General features: G+C 38.3%; 1 protein-coding gene across 2 annotated transcripts in view; it reads left to right on the top strand.

The window, feature by feature from the left end:
* Window positions 1-25,025, top strand: part of ADCY8 (adenylate cyclase 8) — a 251,173-nt gene that overhangs the window by 166,108 nt on the left and 60,040 nt on the right. The window contains exons 9-11 of one of the 2 annotated variants that reach the window (XM_003782340.2): window positions 7,242-7,342; window positions 22,256-22,457; window positions 24,469-24,558. The exons of the other annotated variant lie outside the window; for it this stretch is intronic. Of the exons in view, the coding sequence (XP_003782388.1) occupies window positions 7,242-7,342; window positions 22,256-22,457; window positions 24,469-24,558 (393 nt within the window). The remainder of the gene's footprint in view (window positions 1-7,241; window positions 7,343-22,255; window positions 22,458-24,468; window positions 24,559-25,025) is intronic. 2 annotated transcript variants of the gene reach the window in all.

Below are 25,025 nucleotides of genomic sequence, written 5' to 3' on the forward strand. Positions count from 1 at the left end.
TACCACCATGAACATTTCTTTTATTCTCTATTCACCCCTTACACACACGTGCACGAACATGCACACGTGTAAACACACACATATACAAAAAGTCCACCACATGTTACCGGTAACACTCCAACCTTGATAATGGTAGACTGAAATTAGACCATTGTAACTCTAATACTCCAACTGTCTATGTACATGTAAAAATCAAATCAAATAAGTGAATTCATAAATGCAAGGAACACCTTTCCTCTTAGGGAAGTGGAAATAGAAATGTTTCCCACTGAGCTGTGGATCAAAAAGAAGGCTGATTAGCTCAAGCAACCACCATTAGTTTGTCCCTTCAGGGAAAGGGTAAAAACAAAGATAGTCTCCTAAAAAGACCTATTAAGTATATGAACTAATACGAGTGTTTGATCATAACCAAAGGCCATGCTTTTATTTTTATGAAGAAAATCCAGCCAAGGACTTGATATCATTTAACATAGGAGTTTCTTTATGCCCCTGGAAGAACTGTCACTGTTAGTAAAACTAATACCAGCATATTCATTAATATGTTGAAATAGGCAGTTAATACAGGCATCTTAAAACTGAAGGTGACTGAGTTTTTACACACAAACAAGCAATCAGATTTTTGGCTATTTTATGTAATAATAATAGCATTATAAATGTGCTTATTATAAACCAAGTTCTATGCTGAATGTTTTCAAAATATTCCTTTACTGTTACTTTGTTCCTGTTGAGAATTTACCACTCAAGGGAATCTTTAGCTGATCCTTTGGGTGAGTACAATGGGTCCATATCTATGTCCAGAATTTCTCTCCAATTTTCTCTCTTCTTTATGAGGAAAATCAAAATTAAATGGAAGCTGTAAATTTTTCAAAAAAATTCATCATAAATTCTAAAATGTTTCTTTCCTCTTCCCATTAACTCTTGCTGGGGTTAAAATGATTGGAATAAAATAATAAAGGAGGAATTGGGGCCAAGAAGAGAATGTGAAGCAAATGAATTAACTTGCTGATGGTTATGGTGTTGGACTGTGGAATTAAGTAATGAGAAAAAATGTGCATTTTTATCTTGGAGAAATTCAGAATATGTTGAGCCATTCCATTTCTTATTTAGAGGCATAGAGAAGGAAACATGGAATGTGAGCAAAATGATCTCCTGTGTTCTGTTTCATTTTTCTCAATCAGACACTTCTTGATCATTATCATGATCTTATTATTAAAATTATTTTTAAAGGAATTATTCTGTTGTAGCATTAAGCCACCGTTGAGTTTTTGCTGCTCTAGTAAATCCCAAAATAATATGAAGATCTAGGCCTCCTCCATCAGGTATGAAGGGCAAGTTTCAAATAAGCTTAGAGAAGAATCTTATTCAAACACCAACCTTATGCAACTTTTACATTCTTACTAATACCTCATAAAATCACAGCTATTTCTCCTACCCTGTAGGTAGTCAAATGATATCAAGGACCTTTTTACACAAACTTTTTTATCAGATCATTGGCCAGTTTCATTCCCATGAAGCCAGCATTTTCTGAGTCAGATTTCACCTATAACAGTGTAGTATAGAACTACAGAACCATGAGGTCATTGACCTGGCTGCTGAAGCAATTCTAATGCTTCGTGTGTAAGCATCATCATCCTCTACACACAGGGCCATCTAGGCAGAGAATATAGGAATAGTTGCCACTCTCTTGGCCTCTCCAAGGCTGGGGTGGCTGGACCACTCAAGAAAGGGAAAGGCCTTCCTTCCAAAGATGGAAGATGTTGGGGAGAATGAACTGAAAGAATGTTGGGTGGGAAGCTTTGTAAAAGTTCTACCTGAAATTCTCATATGTCCATCAAACTCCCCTACCAAGGAAGAACAGGATGTTATAAAATGTCTTCCCAATAAAGAAGGCCTCTGTCATCTTTGAGAGGGCTGTCCTCTCAGTTTCAGACTTCTGAAGCCCTCCATCTTAGACACCTAGTGGTATGCTTCCTTCTGAACCAACTAAACCTGATTTCATTGTGTTCAAAAGTCAGTTTACTTGGGAAGAAATGTGTCAGTAAGATAGTCCACAAACACCTATCAGTCATAGAATCACTCCTAATAATGATGTTATTGGAGTAGACACTAAAACAGAGAAGACAGACTATTTCAAAATTCTTTTTAATATTGTAAACTATTCTCTTATTGCAATTATGCTTATGCAAATGGTTTAATTTAAGGAAGCTCTAGGCCATTACCATACTACATAATGTATGAATTTAACAAAAGGACAGAGGTTAAATTACTTCATTCCTAATGCAAAATGAATAGATTGTCCCAGTTGAGATTCTTCTTTAATTTAACAAAGATATTAATTTATACATATGATAGATTTGCTAGAAAATTTTCTTTGTTCAAAAGAAGTTTATCCAAAGATTAAAGGGACTGCCATGTGAGGCTCTGATTTCCCCCATCACTGTAAATGTTCCGGCAGGAGTAAACAGCTCATACCTAACAGATATTACTGAGTTTCATTGGCATTGATAACCAATGTGACAAATGTAATCCACTCTGTAATCTCATCCATATTGGATAAAAGGGCAGAATGCAGTTGTAGTTCAGGCAATTAACTACATAATCACTTTAGTTATAAACATCCTCTACATAGATATAAGAATTTAGTCAGTGCCTCTTAGCTTATAGTCAAAATGGAGAATGTAGGAGAGGATGGCAGCTTTTCTCCCTCTCACCTAGGAAGATTTTTCAAGACTATCTCAGGCAAGCAAATGTAGAAGACTGGAGATTCTCCACCTGTGCCAGTGAGCTTCTGTGATCATCCCTCTGCAGAGACAGAATCTGGAATGGACGTTTTTGTCATGTGACCAGACTTGGGTTTCCTGGCTTCTCAGTGCCAGATCTAAGAACCCATTGACTCTCATGGCTCTGATTTCCATTCTGAAGACACCTTGCAAAGGAACGCATGGCCAACCTCCCCAGACGTGAACAAAATGAACAGAAATTCTTCCTGCTGTGTCTCCTTGGAAGGAACACCAAGTCTTAATTTCATAAAATCAAGTAGGACTGTACACTTTTGAAACAGTTTATTTATCCTTCAGAGATTGTTGTCCCTCTCCTGCTGTTACATTTAAAGAAAATCCACCATGTCTTTTGTTTTCTTCCCTGTTACCAGAGTAGGTAAAGAAATTGAAGATTAGACTAGTTAGAAAAATTCACAGATTATAAATAGGGAATCAAAAGAATTTGGCTTCTGAGTGCAAGTCTCAGTGGCTGCATTGATGGCTGCTGACTTGCTGTCTCTGAGTAAGGCCATCTTGTTTATAAGAGTACAGTGGCATGGACAGTGTTTCTTGGAATATTTCCGTTATGTAACTTATGATACAGAATCTTCCTCAAAGTGTTGTCTTAATAACTAAATGAAAACATCCACATAAAGCACATAGCATAGTGCCTGCCCTACACTAGGTATTATTGATTATTATTCAAATTAAATACACCGGACTTTGACCTTTTCTGAAGCACCAAAAACCCTACAAATTAAAAAATAATAGTAGCCCAAATTTAATCTAATCTCTTGAAAGAAATACTTGTAATTGGTTCCAAGTGGCATGTCCCTCTAATTGGTATCAATCTACGAATCCCATCTGGAGTTGGCTCAAGTATTGCCTTAGAACCTCCTGCTCATAGATAGTGGTCCAGTGAAACAACAGCTGAGTGCAGTCAAGAGATGTGGCTTATTGTCTGAACTTTGACAACAACAAACTAAGTGATCATGACAAGCTCATTCCCATTTCTGATTCTCAAGTTTTCATGTGAGAAAAAAAAAAAAAAAAAATATATATATATATATATATGAACCCATTAACCCTCATGGCTCTTGATTCCTTTCTGAAGACACCTTGCAAAGGAACGCATGGCCAGGCCAAACTCCCCAGATGTGAATAATATCAGATATATACATATATATGATCACCAAGTTGTCCTATACATCAAGGACTTAGGAAATTATAAGGGTTCAAATGTCATTTCCAAGAATATCTTTCCTAAGAGTTCTGAAAAAGCTGAGAATTCTTCCCAGTGGTGAGGGATCTTTGAGAAAACACAGGGAGGAATAACGGCAGGGTCCTTTTCCAACTTGAAAGACCACAGGCGAGATCATAATTCCTTTAGAAGAATCCTTTTTAACATAGTGGACCAATTGGTCAATGACTCTCTTGGGATCCCCTCTGAGTAATTCTATACAGAGAAATAGAAAACAGCATTCAAGAAGACAACACTGTAGTTGAAAATGCAAGCTTTGCAAAGGAAAAAGGAGAGCAGTAAAAATAAGTGTAATTAATTAAGTAACAGTAGGAAATATTCATACAGGATTATCATGTGCGAGACACTATTCTTATCACTATTAATTCATTTCATTCTCCCAGGAACTCTTATAAGATAATCCCCATTATTATATCCATTTCCTAGATGAGGAAACTGAGACATAGGATTCAAATCTAGGTAGTCCAGTTCTCGGCTAGTCCATGCTCACAACTAAGAGATAAAAGGATGAGAAGGGCAAGGGCAAACAGCACAGGGGACAAGAGTCTCTAACTTCGGCAGATGGGAGCACACAGCTAACCTAATATAGCTATGAGCCAGTGTTCAGACTTTCACAAGTCAAAGGAAAGGAAATGAATCACCACTCAAGCTCAGTCCCCTGTCATCCTGAGCCAATTAGGAATTTTCTTTTCATAGTTCTGCTCTCTTGCATTTTCAAAGTAACAATGCAGTCCATTCTGATATACAGTATTTTATGTTTGATTGAAATCAACTTCACATATATTACAAGGTTCTTCTTTTATGTGGCTGTGTTATGGACTGAAATTCAAACATGAAAATAAGAGAATGCTTGAGCATAGCAAAAAGGTTCTTCTTTTAGATGGCTGTGCTATGCACTGAAGGCTAAACATGAAATAATAGAATACTTTAGCATCATAAAGTGTATTAACATTCCCATTTGACAAGCAAGAAAAGTGAGGTTCAAAGAAATTAGATTTTCTAATGAAATGAAATGCTAGCATATCTAGATACGAAGTAAGCCTTCCCACTTTGCATCCACCCAACTGGCCATCTGAAGAAAACAGAAAACCATATTCATCTTTAGTCTAGAGCCTAGACAAATTATAATTGTATGACATTTTGTAAGTCTTAAGTAAGAAACATTCAGGGAAGTAGTCAGACTCAAGCTTAGGATCTATAGGAAAGGACCTTTTCATGGTGATAATGGGCTAATAATGGAAAGAAACCCTTTGCACAGGGGTGAGCTGTCAGGCACAGGGTGTTTTCTAGTTGAGGGTGTTTAAAACCCTAGGACTCCCCGCCCATGCCCAGAGAAAAGAAATCGACTTCCCTGGATAAAGCAGAAAAGGTCGCCCCATGATAATTAACAGACATTTGAGCAGACTTCAGGGATGTTAGAGAAAGGATTTCTGAACTGGCAAGACAATGGTCTATTACAAGCCCAGTATGCTGTGATGAGGATGGTAATGAAAAAGAAGAAAAGGATCGTGAGAACAATTAACTACACTGAAAATATTATTGTTGTTTTTGAAATTCTATTATCACATCTGTATAACCAAGCTCGTCTGAAATTAATCAGCCAGCCAATGAAAAACAATTAAATCTTGTGTAATTGGTAGTTAAAGGAAACTCAGACCCGTCTTTCTTTGAATTAGCAGCTCTCTGGCTAACTCATTTATTTTCAAGCTGCTATGTGTGGATCTCTACGTTTGTGCCCTGTTTTAGGCAGCACTACTGGTAGCTATGAATAACGTGGGTTTTCTGTGCTTTTTATCAGGGTGCCTCACAGTGATTCTTCAGAGCCCATGTGCCTGGTTCCCCTCTAGAGACCAAGCAGGTTGCTAGCCAGTGGGCAGAGGCCTCAATACAGGGGAGTAGAAAAAGTACTGCCCTGGGAACACAATTACTGCGCAGGCCTGAGTGGCAGGATGCTTCACCTATAGGAGTTTGAGTCTAAAATGCAGACCACACCAAGAAGTCAGCAGGAGAATAAAAATTGCATTAACTATTGATTACAACACCATATCAACAATAGGTTGGACTACTTTTAGGATCTTATTGACCTGACTGAAACCTTGTCTTGGTATTGTGGACATGGAGCCCAGAGTGTTGGGAGAGCTCTATTTGCTGGCTTCCTGTATGATGTAACTGTGAAATTCAAATCAGGGATTGTGAAAATCCAGAGTGAGTCTTAGCTTTCTGTTTCCTCCTCTCCCACCCCCAAGAAATGACCAGCATGCTATGTGATCAAGGCAAGTTATCAGATTTCTCTCACATTAAGGTAAAATGAGGAGCTTGGTTTTGGCTAATTCTAAGGTCTTTCTCAGTTTAAAAAAAAAAAAACCTTTTCTCCCTCTGAAAGAAGTAGATTTATTCCTCTGCTCAGTGACTGTAGGATGGTTCAAGAAACTAGGCAAAAGTAAGGGAAGTGCACATTCAATGATGACCTTCTAGAAGCTTTTAATGTTGGACAATGAAATTACTGAGGACTCTGGGTAATCAAAATAAAGTTACCACCATTCCCCAGGGCTGCCTTGAGCATTCACAGAAGGGCATCAGACATATTGGTCTATCAGTCTTGGTTTCTCTTGTGTGAAATGAAGGGCTGCCCTAGCTGGAGCTCTCTTAGGCTGCTTTCTATTCTAAGATTCTTTGAATTTATTTTCAAACTTTTTTTTAACAAAAAAAAAAAAAAAAAAAGAAAGAAAGAAAAAAAGGAGGCAGAAAGACTCCTGGTAAAATATTTCCCTGTTCCAAAACCTAACAAGAAACAGAGCAAGATCCTTAAATGACTTAAGTTTACTCATGAAGAAAGTCAATGTGAACTTGATTTGCTGCATATATGGATGTGTGCTCTTCTGTTTTGTCAAAATGACTTTAGTTGTATTAAGATATTAAGATGTCAGTTTTTACAAGTTCTCACAGGGAAGGAAAGAGCTGGATAAGCTCATACAAAGCCCCCCTTCCCTTGTATTCACTGCTGGGTTTTCACAGGAAGGCTGGTGGGAGGAATGGAGAATGTCCTACTCTGTGACTGTTTTATTAAAATATGGGCTCCTCTTAATTTTTTAAAAAAGAATTGGATTGCCTTGTTTCCTCTTGATGTCTCCTTCAACCCCAAATACTGGTAAAACTTAACTCTTCCCAAAGCTCAACTCTGCTGCAAAGTAATTCATTCTCCTTTTTTTTTTAAATTACAGTATTCTCAAATGAGGGATGAAGTATTCAAGTCAAACTTGGTGTGTGCGTTTATTGTTCTCCTGTTTATCACGGCAATACAAAGTTTGCTTCCTTCTTCAAGGTAAATATGAAAGAACTAATTTATCGGGTGAAATGTCTCTGTGAGATTATAGTCCCTTACCTGGGGCCAGCCAGCTAACTTTATAAGGGATCAGAATTTAAAACAGCTGGGTCCAAGACCCATCTCCAAATGTTTGGCAATATCAATGTTTATTCTGATTGTCTTTCTCAGCATAATAATCTCATTACTCTGCCACGGCTAGAGTTTTTTTCCCATTCTCAATAAAAACAACAACCAAATGTAAAATAGGCCCCACTTTTATTTGACATTATACCCCAAAATGCAGAAAACAATATAAAAGCCTCAGTCACTCTTGATGAATTTGCTTGTTAATATGAGTTGTTCGTAGATAACAGCTTTATAGCTTCCTAGGTGAGCAAAATTGGCACTTAATGATCTTGCAAACACATGTGACCAGTCATTGCTCCAAATATTTTACATACAATAACTCCTGAAATCCCCACAACAACCCTATGAGTCTATGGTTCTATGCTTCTTCTCACTTTAAGGAGGGCTCAGAGTAATGAAATAAGTTTCCCAAGGTCTCACAGTTGAAAGATGTTACAACCTGGATTCAACCCAGGATTCTAGCTCTAGAGCCTGGATTTTTAACACTCTTTCAGGCACATGCTTACATTGTCCAAGTGATATGTGTAGGTGCCGTAGCAGGGATTTGAACCTGGTTCTGGATTAGTCCAATTGCCTGCTTTTTTCCACTCCTACACTGTAAACTGCTCCTCCCTCTTTTTTCAGCCAAGTTGGCTTCTCTCTAAAATTACCATGAGGTTTCTCCTTTCACATGGCTAAAAATAACATCAACAAATACTTTTAAATATTTAATATAGGCAGAGCAGCATGCCAGCCCCTGTGGATGGCATAATTTTACAAAAGGAGGTCTGTACTGTTTAAGATTATTTAGTGAGAGACAGAGACATTAACAACAGCTCCCAATACCTGAGTACGTACTTAAGTACCAAAGGCTGTGTACAAAGTCAAAAAAGCCTCAGAAGTAACCAAAAAATGAGGCAGAATTTTAATTCTCATTTTATAGATGGGGATTTATCTCACAGATATTGAAGATTTATCAGACCTGAAATTTGGACCTAGAGACAGGGTCTGTGCTTTTAACCACACTAACCTGCTTTGCACCCAAAGCAGAGATTCATTCTTTCCCATGGTTCAAGAGAAAAAATTGTGAAAATGCATAATTTTGAGTTGGAACAAGGGAGAATAAGTGGGATAGAATTCCTATTTAGAAAGAAGGATTGACAAAGGCACAGAAGTCTGAAAGACCTTGTGTTTGTAGAACAGTGAGTCAACAGGAGAACACAAATAGGATTTGTGCACGGATGTGGTTGGTGGGCACTAAGACTGAACGAGCGGCGAGTGGTGTGCTAGCAGATTCAACCTCCATAACTATGTTAAAGACTTTAAAATTAATCCTGGGGACAGGAAGCAGCCCGTGAAGGTTTTTAGGAAGGTTGTAGCATGATGCTGTGAGAGAAAGATGTTTGAGTTAACTGCCACTCAGGGAATGGCAATGTTTGAATTTTTCTGGATTGTCGAGGGACATGAAGAGAAGGAGAAAGGGGTTCCAGAAAGATGGAGACAGAAGTGACATATTTCTGAATCTCTCAGAATTCTGACAACTAGATAACAAAACCAAAAACCTAATATACTATAACAAGAACATAAAAATAATCCAATAAAAAATAAATGAAGTTAAATAAAATGCTTCTCTTTCCTTGTTCTTAGTTAATACAAAGCATAGCTGTTGGCTTAAACCAAGAACATTAACAATGTACTTGGTGATTATAAATATGGATGAAAGTGAGCTGAGTGATAAGATTGTCACAAGATACATGAGAATTGAGAGTGCTTTGGTTTAAGGTACCTGCATTATACATCAGGTGATATGGGGTTATTTGAAGGTAGACTTAGATTAATTAAAAATGTATATTGTAAACTCTTCAGTAAACACTAAAAAAAAAAGAAATGTAATCAATATGCTAAGAAAGGAAAGAAAATTAAATACACAATTGATATTAGAAAACATGCAAAACAAGATGAACAGAGAATAATGCAATGGATGAAAAATAATTACAAAGATAATAGATATTAATCCTACTTTAAAAATAAGTACTTTTAGATGTTAAGTATCTAAACACACCAATTGAAAGACAGAGCTTGTCAGACTGGACAAAAACAAGACCCCACCTACATATTGTCTACAAGAAGCCCTCTATAGATATTAAAACTCAAATGAGTTAAAAGAAATGTAGAAAGACATACCATGCTACCATGGTGGAAGTAACTATATTAATTTCAGACCAAACAGACTAAGAACCAGGAAAATTATCAGAGATAAGGATGGAAATTACATAATGATAAAAGGGTCAATTCTCCAAGAAGAACTAACAATATGAGCATTGATGCACCTAACAAGAGAGTATCAAAATATCCAAGGCAAAACCTGACAGAACTGAAAAGAGAAATAAATAAATTCACTATTACACTTGAAGACTTCAATATCTGTCAGTAATTAATAGATCATGCAGGCAGGAAATCATTAGGGACATAAATAACCTGAACTTATCTAATCAATATTTATAGATTACTCCACCCAACAAAAGAATACACATTCTTCTCAAACTCACATGGAACATTCACCAAAGTAGACAACATTCTGGGCCACCAGCTATACCTTAACAAATTTAAAGAATAAAAATCATGCAAAGTACATTTCAGATTGCAGTTGAATTAAACTAGAACTCAATGACAAAAATATAGCTGGAAAATCCTTTTTAAAAACTTGGTGAATAAATAACACAGCTCTAAACAACATATGAGTGAAAGAACAAATTTCAAGAGACATTTTAAAATATCTTGAACTAAATAAAAATACAACTTACCAAATTTGTGGGATGCTGTGGAAGCAGAACTTAGAGGGAAATTTATATTAAACGCATATGTTAGAAAAGAAAAAAGATCTAAAATTGATAATTCAAGCTTTTACCTTGATGATCTATGGGGGGAAAAGCAATTTAAACCTTTAACAAAAAGGAAAAAATAAATCATACCAATTAGGGTAAAAACCAATGAAACTAAAAACAGGGAAACAACAGAGAAAATCAACAAACATAAAATCTGGTTTTCTGATAATATCAATAAAGATGATATCCACTAACCAAGCTAATCAAGAAAAAAAGTGAGAAGACACAAATTACCAGTGTTACAAATGAAAAAGAGGCTCTCACTGTGATTCCATGAGCATTAAAATAATAAGAAAATAATGCTACAAACAACTCTATGTCCACAAATTTAATAATTGGGTGAAATAGACCAATTTTCTAAAAGACTCAAACTATCCAAATTCACAGAAGAAGGAAAAGAAAACCTAAATAGCCTTTTATCTATTAAATAAATTGAATCATTAATTTAAAACTTACAAAAAATAAAACACCTGACCCTGATAGTTCCATTGGTGAATCTACCAACATTTAAAGAAAAAATAATGCCATTTCTCCACAACCTAAAAGAAAGGGAACAGTTTCTGACTCATTTTATCAAGCAATCAGTATCCTGATTCTGATACCAAACCCCAGGAAGGACATCAAAATAAAGAAAAACTATGGACTAATATCTCTCAAAAACATAAACACAAAAACTCTCAGCAAAATATTAGCAAATGAAATTCAATAAATGCATAAAAAGATTGATACAACATGACCAAACAGAATTTCTTCTAGTTATGCAAAGTTTATTCAACATTTTGAAATCAAACACTAGTAACTCACCATATTAGGTGAAGAAGAAAAATCATGTGATCATATCAATTGACAAAGAAAAAGGATTTGATAAAATCCAATGTCCATTTACGATTTAAAAAAAAAAAAAGACTAAGAATGCAAAGGAACTTCTGCAACTTAGTAAAGAACATGTACAAAAAAACCTACAGCTAACATCATCCTTAATGGCATGAGACTGGAGCTTTACCCCTAAATCAGAAACAAGAAAGGATCTACTTTCTCACCACTCCTATTTAATATCATATCAGAAGTCCTAGATAGTGAAGTAAGACAACAAAGAGAAATAAAAAGCATACAGATTACAATGGAAGAACTGAAACTATCAACAAATAACATGAGTTTCTATTAGAAAAATCCCAAAAGAGCCACCAAAAAACTCCTAAAACTATTAACCAAGGTCATAGAATACAAGATCAATATACAAAAGTCAATGGCTTTCCTTTATATTAGGAATTTACAACTGAAATTTCTAAGTTAAAAAAGAACAATAATACTTACAACGGCACCGAAAATAAAATACTTAGCAATAAAGTATTAATAAATAATACAAAAATAATAAATAAAATAAATCTAACAAAATATGTATAAAATATGCTTGTAGTAGTCTAAAAAATACTGATGAAATAAATCAAAATGTACGTAAATGGAGAGATACTCTGTGTTCATGGATTGGAAAACTTGATATTGTTAAGATGTCAGCTCTTCCTAGCTGGATCTATAGATCAGTGTCAATCAAAACCCCAGTAAACTATTTTGTAGTTATCAACAAACCAATGCTAAAGCTCATACAAAAAGACAAAAATATATAGCATAATCAACACAATACCATAAAAGAATACAACAAAGCTAGAGGATTCACACTACTTGATTTTAAGACTTACTATAAAACTACAGTAACCAAGACAGTGTACATTAATAAAAAATAAAAAAATAATAAAAATAAAAGAGCTAAAATAACTCTCCTAAATTCATCAGACGTGGGAGTTGAAATGTATAAAGCTTTAAGGAGATTTTCAATTTAAAAATTTGTAAACAGTTAACTATCCAATTAATTGGTTTTCCAAGTATTATATATATACACATATATATATATATATTTATAAAAGACAGTGCCCATTGAAGAAAAAAGAGACAAATAGCTAAATAGAGGCTAAAATAGACCCATATAAATATAATGTACTTTCACCTCATTTACTTGATTATTGTGCCAAAACATCTATGTTCTACACTTGACAGATTTGAATTGTACCCTTGTCATATGCTCCATAAGTGAGGTGAAAGCTATGATGATTGATTTGATCTAACCACATCAGATTGTATAAAAAATAAAAAAATCAGCCCATTGTACCCCACATATACATGAATGTATTCATGATCTATGTGTATTTGACTTAATTTAAAAAAAGACAGAAAATATATAGTGAACTGATATGTGGCAAAGATGCAAAAATAAGTCAATCAAGAAAGGGTATTATTTTTAATAAATGGTGCTAGAAAAATTGGACATGTTCATGTCTAATCTTTTCTATGCAAAAACATGAACTTGGACATAGACCTTAAACTTTTTATAAGAATTAATCCTAAATGGTTTATATAACTAACTGCAAAACTATAAAATTTCTAGAAGAAAACATAGGAGAAATTTATGATCTTGGGTTTGATGAGGAGTTTTTAGATACAACACCAAATTTATGATTCGTGAAATTAAAAAACTATAAATTGGACTTTACTGAAATTTAAAATGTCTTACCTCTGAAAGTCACTATTGTGAGAATGAAAACACAACATACACCAGAGGAAAACACTGCTAAAAATTAAAAAAAAAAACTGATAAAAGATTTATATCCAAAATATACAAAGAACTCTTAAAATTCAACAATTAGCAAAAAACCAAATTTTTTAAATGGACAAAAGATCTAAATACACAACTTATCAGTGAAGATATGCAAATCTCAAATATGCATATAAAAAGATACTTTAACATAGTTTTCCATTAGGGAAATACAAATTAAAACAATAACATGCCACTACATGCCTATTATAATGACTAAAACCAAAATAAATAAACAAATAATTTTCAATACCATTTTCTGGAGGCAATAATAACAATAAAAATTACCTGTGGTATATGTAGACAATGAAATAATATTCAGATATAGAAAGGAATGAGCTATCAGTCAAACAAAGACATGAATCAATCTTAAATGCTTATTCCTAAGTAAAAAAGCCTGTCTGCAAATGTTATATACACATATGATTTCATATATATAATGTTCTGGAAAAGACAAAACCATAAGGGTGGTAAACAGACCAGCAATTGCCAAGGATTTAGAGAATAAGGAGGAAGAGCATTGAATGGATGAAGCCCAGCATATTTTTTAGGGTGGTGACACTACTCAGTATGACATTGTAATCGTATATGCATGATGCTGTGCTTTTGTTAAAATCCATAAAACTTTATAGCACAGAGAATGAACTTTAATATGTACAAACTTTTAACAATTTTATTTAGGAGTTTAGAGGCTCACACTGTGACAAAAGAATCTAACTGTATCAAAAATGTACTAAGCAACCTCCCTTCAGGGAGTTTAGGTGACAAGGTGCTACCCTAAGCAGGGTTGAAAATGAGCAGGGTCTATAGGACAAAGGGCAAGAGGAACGATGCATAAACACTGTGCCCTGGTTGCTAAAGTTATTTCCCATGGAAGTATGAGTTAACCAACTGAAACTTCTTCGTGTTCATACTGGACAGTTACATAAGTGGAAGGCAATGGTGGGAGTCCATTTTCTCACTATTGGAATGGAAGGTTTTAGGTAAACAAAGGGAGAAGGCCAGAATGACCCCTGTGGCAATGGATTAGAGTTGGAGACATAGCATGAACTTAAGTTTAGCTTAATACAGATACAGATGGTGACATATAAAAAAATTATAGATATGTTTATATGCACCAGTTAGAATATAAACATATATTCCCTATCTCTGTCAATGTAGAGGTCCTGAAAACAGTGATACCTTAGGGGCAATGAGCACACCCACCACTCAGATCTTGGGTTCTCACGGCAATATCCAATAAAAGGGACCAGAGCTCCTTGGAGAACTAGATGATTCAAAGATCGATGCAGGAAATATACAATATAAGCCTAGTGCATCTTGTAAGGCCAAAAAATAAGGATGTACTAAGCACATGCACACACACAAAATAATGAGGGTGTTGCCAAAGGGACATAGGAGCCAACTAAAGAGCTCACATGTGCCAAAGTTGAAACAAATTGAGCAACAAAATGTATAGTATGGAATTATAATTCAAAATATAAAATAGCCACAGGTTCATACGAATATAAATAAATGAGTGACATATCTCCCATGCAGAAATAATTCAAATATTTTATGTAGATAACCTATCCTCAATTAGGTGAAACTTAACACCCCACTCCTTGAGTGTGGGCTCTACTGACACTGACTTTTTCCAGAAAGTGGCATGGACGAGGGACAAAATATGGAGAAAGCTGAAAAACAGCACTTTAGTCCGGTGATAAAGATTGGTGTCAGTAGTGGTAATTCATGTTGACAGGATTTGGTAAGAACAGCCCATAACCTCTGTGGTCCTCCTCCTCAAACCCATAACCTAATCATGAGGGAACCATCTGCCAAACCCGTGACCAGTATTCCTCAAAACTGTCCAGAACACTTAACACAAGGGAATTCAGAAACACTGTCACGGCAAAGCAGCCTAAGGAGACATAACAACTAAAGAGAGGATGAGGTTGTGCGTTAGAGAGATGAGTGTGGGAGTACCTAGACAGAGTGCCCAACTCCCTGTCTGCAAGCACCCCCAGGGGCCAGATCGTGGTCTTGAGGAGCATTTCTCAGTTGTTATTTGTAAAATATTTTGGAGGGATGGCTGATTTTAGAGCTGGAGCAGGAAATATATACAAGATGTGGCTGGACCATCTTGTCCTACAAGAAAACAAGGAAGTTCCATCTAGCACTGTTACAGTCATGTCAAAAGGACTCAGAAACCACATTAAAGAAACTCCCACCATCCAAAGGGGGAGTAATTTGAGCTTCAGTAAATAAAAGACTTATTAAAACATTTAATCAAAATCCAGAAAATACATTTGACTCTGTAGTTTATAATGATATTTGAAGTTGGTAATCTTTGGTGGATAATAAGGAACTGGTTGATTATGTTGGTAAAAAACATTTAAAAGTGAGAGAAACATGTTATTTTCTCTGTCTCCCCTGTATGAACTGTGCCATGAGATCACCAAATAGTAAGTGAGGGGAAATATCATAAAAGTGTTCCAGCTAACAAATTCAAAGAAATGGTAGAATTAAAAGATCTCTATATTCCACCCTGTAATGAATGAATGGATTTAGAAATTGAGCATCAAAGGATGCTATCAGAAAAAAAAGAGAGAGAGAGAAAACAATACCTACTGATGAGATAGCACGATACCACCTACCGTCTGACCAAAGTGATGAAACCTAAGTTTCATCAGGCTCTTACACTGAGCCTCCAATGTACAAGAATGCTAAAGGACAGAGGACATGGAACAACCACACACCAGTGAAATCCAGACAGTGGGAAATACTGCAGGTCAAAGGCACGTATTCGTCAATAAATAGATTGTAAGAAAAATAAAGAATAAAGAGAGAAGTTATAGATTTTAAGATTTAAAAGACAAATCAAATTTAATAAAGAATGAGTCAGACTAAACTCTAGCAACTATGAGCGGATGCTATAACTATATAGAAATGAGAAGTGATTAAAATTGGGTTTGGGCAGGGTGATTGTGATTGAGACGGGGCTCATGGCTGGGCTTCCAGTGCGCCCTGGGAAGATTTGTTTCAGGAATTGAATGGTAATCACAAAAGTAGACACTTCAAAACAACGAATTAAGCCATACTTTGATGTGGCTTTCTTTTTTTTATTTAAGCTTCATTTTATGTTTAAGGAGACCTTAACGGAGGAGGCCTATGTACTTCTGTCAAACATGAGCTAGGAATCCTTCCACCCATTCCATTGAGTGTTTATTATGCACCAGACCTGTTCTAACTCTGAGAATACATATCATAATCTCCTTATGCGTACAGATGTTCCTCTCCAAAAAGGGTAACTGAGGAAAGACTAGTGAATACCTTTTGTAGTTATAGGACAATGTACCTAAAATCTGTACTCACGGTGATGAGTGAGAGAGACAGTGAGGGGAGGAAGGCAAGAGGGAAGAATGGAATGGAAAAGAGAGAGGGCGGTGACCAAGAGAGGGAGGATAGGAAGGAAGGAGGCACTGGGTCTTACTATTTTCTGTGTATTCTCCTAGCTGTGAATATGTATTTAGCTTCTCTGAAACCTCTGTTTCCTCATCTGCACAACGGGAATAATGATGCCCGTTTGTCAGAATTGCAGTGAGAATTAAATTAACCTTTCCCATTTTTGACAAATTACGGTTGCCTTCCCCTTTCAGAGCCACAGAATTTTCATCTGTTGAAAGGGCTAAGAATATCTCCTTCTCAGGGTGGTTATAAGCATCAAATGCACTGTTGCCCTCACAGGCCCTTTGAAGATTCCAAAATGTCATTTTTCAGTAAGATCTGAGTTTCTGTTTCCTATTGTACCACTAAACGTTATAGGCTGTTTACTCATCCTCACTGATCTCTGCTTTCCCTGCAAATGTCAAATCCTGATATCAACCCAAGCCCTATTTGAAAGACAGACTGCAGATAACCATTAGAACGTAATGCCTAGAAACGATTTGGACAGAGCTGTTTACAAATTCCTTGTCATTCTTTTTGAGACTTGATTTCAGAAATGAAAGATTTTCTTGCCACTTACGTGAACCAACAATGTGAAAGCAAATTCAGAACCCTTGGATGCCTGAATAGCTCTATAATTAGATAAAATTTACAATCCAATGTTATAATGTTTATGTGCAGAGAAATGAACGCTGGGGAGCTACTGCAGAGATTTCCAGAGGAATTTTATATGCAGCACCAGTACCTTGCTTGAAGATCCTGTCTCACAATTAATACGTTCCCCATAGATTTTTGAAATGCCTTTAGTTTCCTGAATTTCACCATGAACAGAGAAAGAGAACTAATAGTTCTCTAATTCTCATTTTACTGTTTTATTACTTATTTAACCTCAGAGCTTCCTTTAAAATGCAGGCTGTAAGCCAGGCCTGGTGGTGCACACCAGTAGTCTCAGTTACGCGGGAAGCTGAGGCGGGAGGCTCGCTTGAGCCCAGGAGTTCAAGGCTGCAGTGCACTGTGACTGCACCTATGATAACCACTGCACTCCAGCTTGGACAAGATAGTGAGACGTGGGCCCTAAAATAATGTCATTAATAATAATAGTAATTTCTAAAAATGTAGGCTTAAAAATCCTGGTTTTACAGACTGAAAAATGAAACTCAGAGGTGTTAGTTACCTTGCCCACGGCTGTGCTACTGGTCACATTTTGGAACTACAGGTGCAAACATGAAAAGCTTTGCTCTTGCCACAGACCGTGCTGCCTGTCTTTCACATCCTGTTCCCTTTTTCAGAAAACCCCAAAGGAAGTCACTTAAAATTGTGTTGGGGTCAGGTGGGTTCTGTGTGCAAATCCTCTCTCACTGCCCTCCAGCACGTCCTGACGGCCCCCAGCCCCTAAAGAGTATACACAAAAGCCCAATAGTTAAATGGGCAGCAGAAAATATGTTTTTCAAATTTCCCAACAAATGAAACTATGATAAAATCTGGAGTACAGAATGTGGCCAAAATCAAGAGACCACATGGCCTTCATTCAGCATCTCTTAGATCTCTGCCTGCCCCTGGACCCCACTTTTAAACCTCAGTATGAGATGTTACCACTCTGAGGCTAGGAAAGACCAAAATAAGGTACACCCACCAGTGCCAAAATTGAGTGAGTCTGAGCTAAGAAGGTGTCCATCTGTGCCCAGAGCCAGAGCTAAGCAGACCTGGGCTTCCTTGCTTTAAAAGATGAGATGGCCCAGCCTTTTCTCTTAGAGCAGGTTAAGGCTCTGGTTTCTCCATCAACCCAATGGCTCTAAGAGGAAGAGAAGACACATGTCTGAACTGTGCATAAGCACAGCCTTTAACAGTGGCCCTCCCAGGGCAGTGAGGGCTACTGAACCTCCCAGGGTCCTTCCTTGGCAAAGACATGACAGGCAGGTAGAGAGAGTTTGGGAGTGTGGGTTGGACGCCCCTTCCCTAGGAAGGCTGGTAAAGAGATGAACAGAGTCTTCTTTCCCTACGAGAAAACATAAGCCAATGGCTATTTACTGAGCACCATCTGTGTACTCAGCCTTACACCAGATGTCATAGAAAAATTGAAAGGAAAGCTGAGCATTGTAGGATGAACAGGACATGCCAGAGGCTGCATATAGTTCTGTATTGCCTAGATCATGACAGAGATCTAGGAGAAAGAGAGAGAAGGCAGGAGAGAGGCCCAGGAGCAGTCATTCCAGGCCTGCATGCCATGCTGAAATGCACAGACTTTACCAGCACAGCAGTGGTGGCCACATGAGAGTTTGAGGATCGTGCCGAGCAGCTACCAAAGGTGCCCTTCCCTGTTGCCTTACACTTTGTTTTGTTTTGTTTTGTTTTTGATTTTAGGCATTTTTTTTATTTCAAAATATTAAGGGAGTACAAATGCTTTCATTACACTTGTATCTTTTATTATACTTAAGTGGGGGCTTTTAGTGTGCCGTCACCTGAGTAGTGCTCATCATACCTGATAGGTAAGTGTTTCCCCCTCCCCACTTTGCTCTCCCTCCTCCCTTCCTGGTTCCTCTTTGTGTTCCTGTGTACCCATCAATCAGCTCCCGAGCATCAGAGAGAACACGTGGTGTTTGTTTTTCCATTCTTGAGATAATTCACTTAGGATAATGGTCTCCAGTCCATCAAAGTTTCCGAAAAGACATAATTTAATTCCTTTTGAAAGCTGAGTAGTACTCCATGGTATACATATACCACACTTTCTTAATCCAAACATGAATTGATGGGCACTTTACAAGTGCGATAACCATTCAAGTGCAGATGTCTGTATTTTTCTTTTCTTTTAGTAAAATGACTTCTTTTCCTTTGGGTAGATATCCAGTACTGGGATTTGCAGGATCAAGTTGTAGGTCTACAACCTTTCTTTGGGCATCTCCACACTGTTCACCATAAAGACTGGGCTCATTTGTAGTCCCGCCAACAGTGCATAAGCATTCCTTCCTCCTTGCGACCACGCCAGCATCCATCACTTTTCCACGTTTTAATAATGACCATTCTGACCAGGGTAAAATGGCTGGAATCTCATCATCTCACATCCCGAAACAAACATTCTCAACCTTGGTGGCCTTAGGCTATCAAGTAACACCAGCCTCACAATCGTCCTTCTCCCGTGGGACTGCCTGAGAAAGCGATCCACCTGTGCTCTCTCTCATTTACAACCACCGATGCCCAGGAATAATGGCGTGCTGTCACAGACTATTTTTCCAGGCTGTTTGGAGGGAAGTTTCCCATCTGCCTAGAGCCCTCTGGGAACTCACTGATGCACAAACCTTCTGTTCTTATCTAGAGTTCCCACAGAGAGATCCTGTCAAGGTGATCCGTAAAATCAAAATTGTGCAAGTTAAAAAAACGAAACAAAAGCCTCCTGTGGAAGGAGTCACCAGTCACTTTTCAGCCTTCATGTTCCCTGACCATGCAGAGGGAGTTGACATTCTTGGTTACGCCCTCCTTGTAAATTTCTCCCCTGCCACCCCAGCGCCCTGAGCTGCAGCTCTTCTGTTTACCTGACCACATTTCCTAAATTCCCACTGCTGCTTCTCTTCCTCCAGCCCGTTAGCTTCTCCCACAGCTCCGTCTTGGGTCCTCTTGCTTCTTGCCGTGCTCACTCTCCTTGGGCAGATGCCTCCATTTCCAGGTCTTCAGCCACTACGTAATCCGTCCAGCCTGAGTTTCACAACCATCCTAGACACCTAGATATTTCCAACTGGATAATCCTAAGCGCCAAACATTCAGCTTGCCCAAAATCAGCTTCCTCACCTGATCTCCTGTATGGACTTGCCTCTCTTCCTGTGCTTACCCGGTGAAGATAGTGAAAACATTATTGTCATCCTAATGACTTATTCCCGCCAACACACACACACATAAAACATGTATTAAGATTACCCCACATCTTGTCCTGCACCTCCCAATTATCGGGGTCATTGTCTTATGCTCTTCCCTTGTAACTCACGCCTAATTAAATATTCTTCCAAACACTTTTCTCCTGCACTCCATCCTCCACCTCCCACCACAGTTGTCACTGCAGATCTGGTCACTCCCTTCCCTGATTAGAATCGTGAACATCTGCACATGGCCTACAGTGTAACACTCCCTAGCACAGCAGGGGTTGAGCCTTTTCCCCTCTAGTCCCACAATCTCAGCACCTGGGTTATAGGAAAACTCTGAAAACCAGTGGCTCTCATTCTTCTGAAGCTTTTCTCATGATCCCCACTATTTCATACCTACACACTTTCTCTTCAACCTCCAATTTCCAACCCAAATGTCACCTCTTTTGTGAAGCCTCCCCTGATTTCCTTTTCTATTTCCCAAAAGACAGCTGTTCATAACCTTTTGTAGATCGCAGCACATTGTACTATAGTTCATTGTTTATTATGACCGTATCCCCCTTTGGATTGTGACCTTTTAGAAGATGGAGAGGATGTGTCTTTGGCCCTGGTAACCTATGGCTTGCCACTTAGCCTGGAAAGAAAACTTGTTGAATGAATAAATATTATGATGAAACCACAGAACCAAAAAGATTACTGCAGACATGAAAGATACACTACTACTCACCAAATAAAATCATAGAGAGGACTTTAAATTCCAGCTTTAACACTTACCGACTAAATCGCTTCCCTCTGAGCCTTAAATCTTAATCTGAAAAAATGAGAGAGACCAAAATACCTCTTAGGTTTGTTCTAAGGAACAAAAATGAGATCTTATACATGAAGTGTTTAGTATAGTGGCTAAAACATAGTCGGGGCTCAATACATTATTTATACTGGTATTATTAATAATAAATAAGAAAGTTCAGGCAGAAACTTGTAGTAAGAGGTAGTGTTGGGAGAGGAAATTGGATCCAAGTTCATTCACTAAATACATATTTATTGAGTAGCAGCCAATGAAAGATATTAAAACCAGGAATGAGTATCAATTTATAGAAGAAGGAATGGATACAAAACATCTCATCACTTCTACCCAGGTACCCTTTTAACACCTGCAACAGTTTGCTGACCCAATAAGTAAAAAGGGAAAAATTACAGATGCCAGCATCAGCCATGAATGGCTAAACTTAGAATAGAGAACAAAGGATGAATTCTCAAGGAGAAGCAACACGCCTAGTGATGAATTGGCTGATAAGGGAAGGAAGCAAAGATCCTTCCAGTGATGGAGTTTTTGATCACAGAGTTGCTGAAAACATCCATCTACTGGACACAGGCTACTGACAGAGCTTGGTGAGAGCTTCAAGCTCAAGATGTAAGATTTGGGAGTGATGCTGAAGTTTTGTATGAGTTCTCCTTTACCCATTTCCCAAATTACATGTAGTACATTCCATGCAAATCATAGTAACCACTAGGAAAAAAAAAAAAAAAGGACCCGCTTGGAACCAATGCCAAGTTCAGTTCTTAGCATCAAGGTAGATGAAGAGGGAAAATTTCATAAAACCCACCTTGAACAGAAAAGGCATGTGGGTTCATCTCACAGCCAGAGTACTCAGACAGCATTCCACCGGTGTGTTGCCTTGGCAGCAGTTGCCTAGTAAGAAAAGTGGATGATAAAGGAAGAGAGAAAAATGAGCAGGAGCAAGAAATCAAACCAAATATTTGATGTTCTTTGCAAAGGTCTTTAATAGAGAGGGTATTCTACAGATGGGTATAATTTTTAATATGCAATATCTGTCCTTCTAAAGCCCTTTTCTTGAACAAACAGAACTTTAGAAGGATTACTAGGGGCGGGTGGAAGGGATGGGAAGGAAAGCCATGAACATGATCGCATGTGCTGCTCAGCAAGGGGGGGATCAGATAATTGACGCCATGTGCCCCACCATTCTGTGTTTCCCTGCAGAGTGATGCCAATGACCATCCAGTTCTCCATTCTGATTATGCTGCACTCGGCTCTGGTCCTCATCACCACAGCAGAGGATTATAAGTGTTTGCCCCTCATCCTCCGGAAAACTTGCTGTTGGATTAATGAGACCTATTTGGCCCGGAACGTCATCATCTTTGCATCCATCCTGATTAATTTCCTGGGTGCCGTCCTAAATATCGTAAGCATCCCACATCCACCAACCCTCTGGTGTCTGGTGTGCAGTCAAGCATTAAGAGTTTATGGAGCCTCCAGCTTCTTGCATTACCCTTCCTTGGTACCAGTTACCTGTATGTGCCTGGTCCAGCCCCAAGCTTAGAGACAAGACAGTAAAAATGTGGCTACTGCCAGAAATGTGCATTTTACTGTTGGAAAATTATCTGTTTCCCAGTGCAGGAGGTTATTTGCTCCAAAGGAGCTTCAAAAGAACCTTCATTGTCTGTATTGTCAGTAGCTAGTTAATTATATCAAAAATACCAGTTACTATTTATTTAAGTACCGGTACCTACCTGCTGTGTGCCATGCACTGAAAGAAGAGCATTACATGTATTTCTTATCTAATCCTCACATAGACCCCCTTGAGGTAAGTCTCGTTATCCCCACTTTATGGCTGAGGAAACTGAGGCTCAGAGACATGAAATAACTTGTTAATAAGGTCTGTCTGACTCCATCACCCATGCTCACTCAAATATGCTAAATTGTATCACCGGGAAAGGGAACAGGGTGGGGGAAATGGAAAAAAAATAGCTGTCTCTCATTGAGCACCTACTATGTACTCCAGGTAGGTATTATCGTCCCATTTAATGGATGAGGAAACTGCATTTCAGGAAGGCTGAGTTTCTTGCATATAACTTTTTAAGAGTTTGTATTTGATGTGACACACAGCACTCATGTGAATTCCAACTGTCGTGATACTTATCACTGTTTTAATTTGGTGATCCATGTTTTAATGGTTTCATTTTCTATCTAGAATGGTACTGCAGTAACCATAGGTATTTTCTGGGTATATACAAATAGTCTGTGTTGTCCATAACTCAGGCAGCTAGCAGATTTGAGATAATTTATCTTATTCCAGGTCTTGAACTTGGCATGTTAAGAGAGGCTAGTTGAGGCATCAACTTGTGGCTAAATCTATCACTGTGTTTTCTGAGCCTAAGGGAGGGCCCCGAAGCATTCAGAAACCCAAAATAGAGAGTCCCACAATAGTTGGCCTGTGACTTGGAGGCTTAGACTGCCTTAAATTTCACTGTCCAAAGTGACTCAGTCATTACCATGCTCAAGTTCTGTGGTGTCCTTGCAGTGAAGGACTCTGTGCAATAAGGAGAAAGGAAAATCGTCATCTGATGAATATTTTGTAGAAATGGAAATACATGGGATCATTGACTACAGGCTGCAGAGAGGTAGCCAGGATCTCAGGTCTTGATGAGGAATTAGATGTTTCTGGGGTTCAGGATTTAGAAATAAGCCCAATGACTGTGACCAGCCATGCCACCATGGTGTGATAGGAAGGCTGAAACCTGTGGAGTCAGATAGACCTGCGTTAAAAATCTCAGACCCACCCATCACCAGCTCGGTGACCCTGGACAAGTTACTTTACTTCTCGGAGTTTCATATTTTTCAGTTGTAAAATGGGGATTAAAAATCGCAGCAGCATCACAAGGAGGCTGTGAGGCTTTGTGTTCAGTGTGTGGCACAGAGGAGGCATGTGGCCACTGGTAGTTATTCTGTTCTAAATGCCACAACATCTCCAGTAGCAACTTCTGTCATAGGCAATGTCCATCACCCCCTTCAGGAAAATGTGCAGGTGCCTCTGGTCCTCACAGCTGTGGGTCTGGAGACAGGCCGTGAGCTTCCCCCAGACCTCTTCTCCTGCCATCTCGCTCTCTCTTCTGAGCTCTATGAGCACCTTCCGGTGACCTGAAATGAAGAGACCAAAAGAGCTGTCTTAACCTGGCTTCGTGACTGGCTTGCAAAGCTCTTTCTGCAGCAGTACTTGTTTTTTAAATAAAAGAGATCAAAGCAGGCCCTTCCATTCTGAAATCAAGCCCCCCTCTAGGACCCCATCCCCAGGCGTCTGCTGAGCCCAGCCGCTGATAGCACACTGATCCTTTCCCAGCACTCGCACTGACTTTGTTGTTCCTGTGTTTTTTGTTTTTTGTTTTTTGTTGTTGTTCTTTTTTTTTAATCCGCAGCTGTGGTGTGATTTTGACAAGTCGATCCCCTTGAAGAACCTGACTTTCAATTCCTCAGCTGTGTTTACAGATATCTGCTCCTACCCAGAGGTATTTATTTACGAGCTCCCCTTGGTGAGAGTTGGACATAGGTCTCTCTACTGGCTCCAAATAAACAGGACCGGCAGGAGGGCCTTGGAAAGTACTCCAGAGGCCTGTTGTCCTTCTTCTGCCTCTTGCTTCTTCCTTTCTTCTCCTCCCCCTCTTCTGCCTCCCCTTCTCCTTTTATCTTCTGCTTCTGCTGTCCTCTTCCCTGACCTTCATCTGTTCTTCCTGTCTCTACCCTTCCCTTTCCCCCTTTCTCTCTCCCTTCTTTTCCCCCTTTCCTTCCTTCTTCACCTTTCCCTCTGTCCATTTCCCTCTTCTTCTTATCTCTTCTTCTCCTACTTATTTCCTCTAACTCATCTGCAAAATCCTGTAGCAAAATAGCAGAATGTGCTTCTGTTTCCAGTATCAAACAGAGGAAGGAAGGAAGGAAGGAAGGAAGGAAGGAAGGAAGGAAGGAAGGAAGGAAGGAA

The sequence above is a fragment of the Otolemur garnettii genome, unplaced genomic scaffold (assembly GCF_000181295.1).
Source record: "Otolemur garnettii isolate 467f Iridium unplaced genomic scaffold, OtoGar3 scaffold00004, whole genome shotgun sequence".
Classification (NCBI taxonomy): domain Eukaryota; kingdom Metazoa; phylum Chordata; class Mammalia; order Primates; family Galagidae; genus Otolemur; species Otolemur garnettii.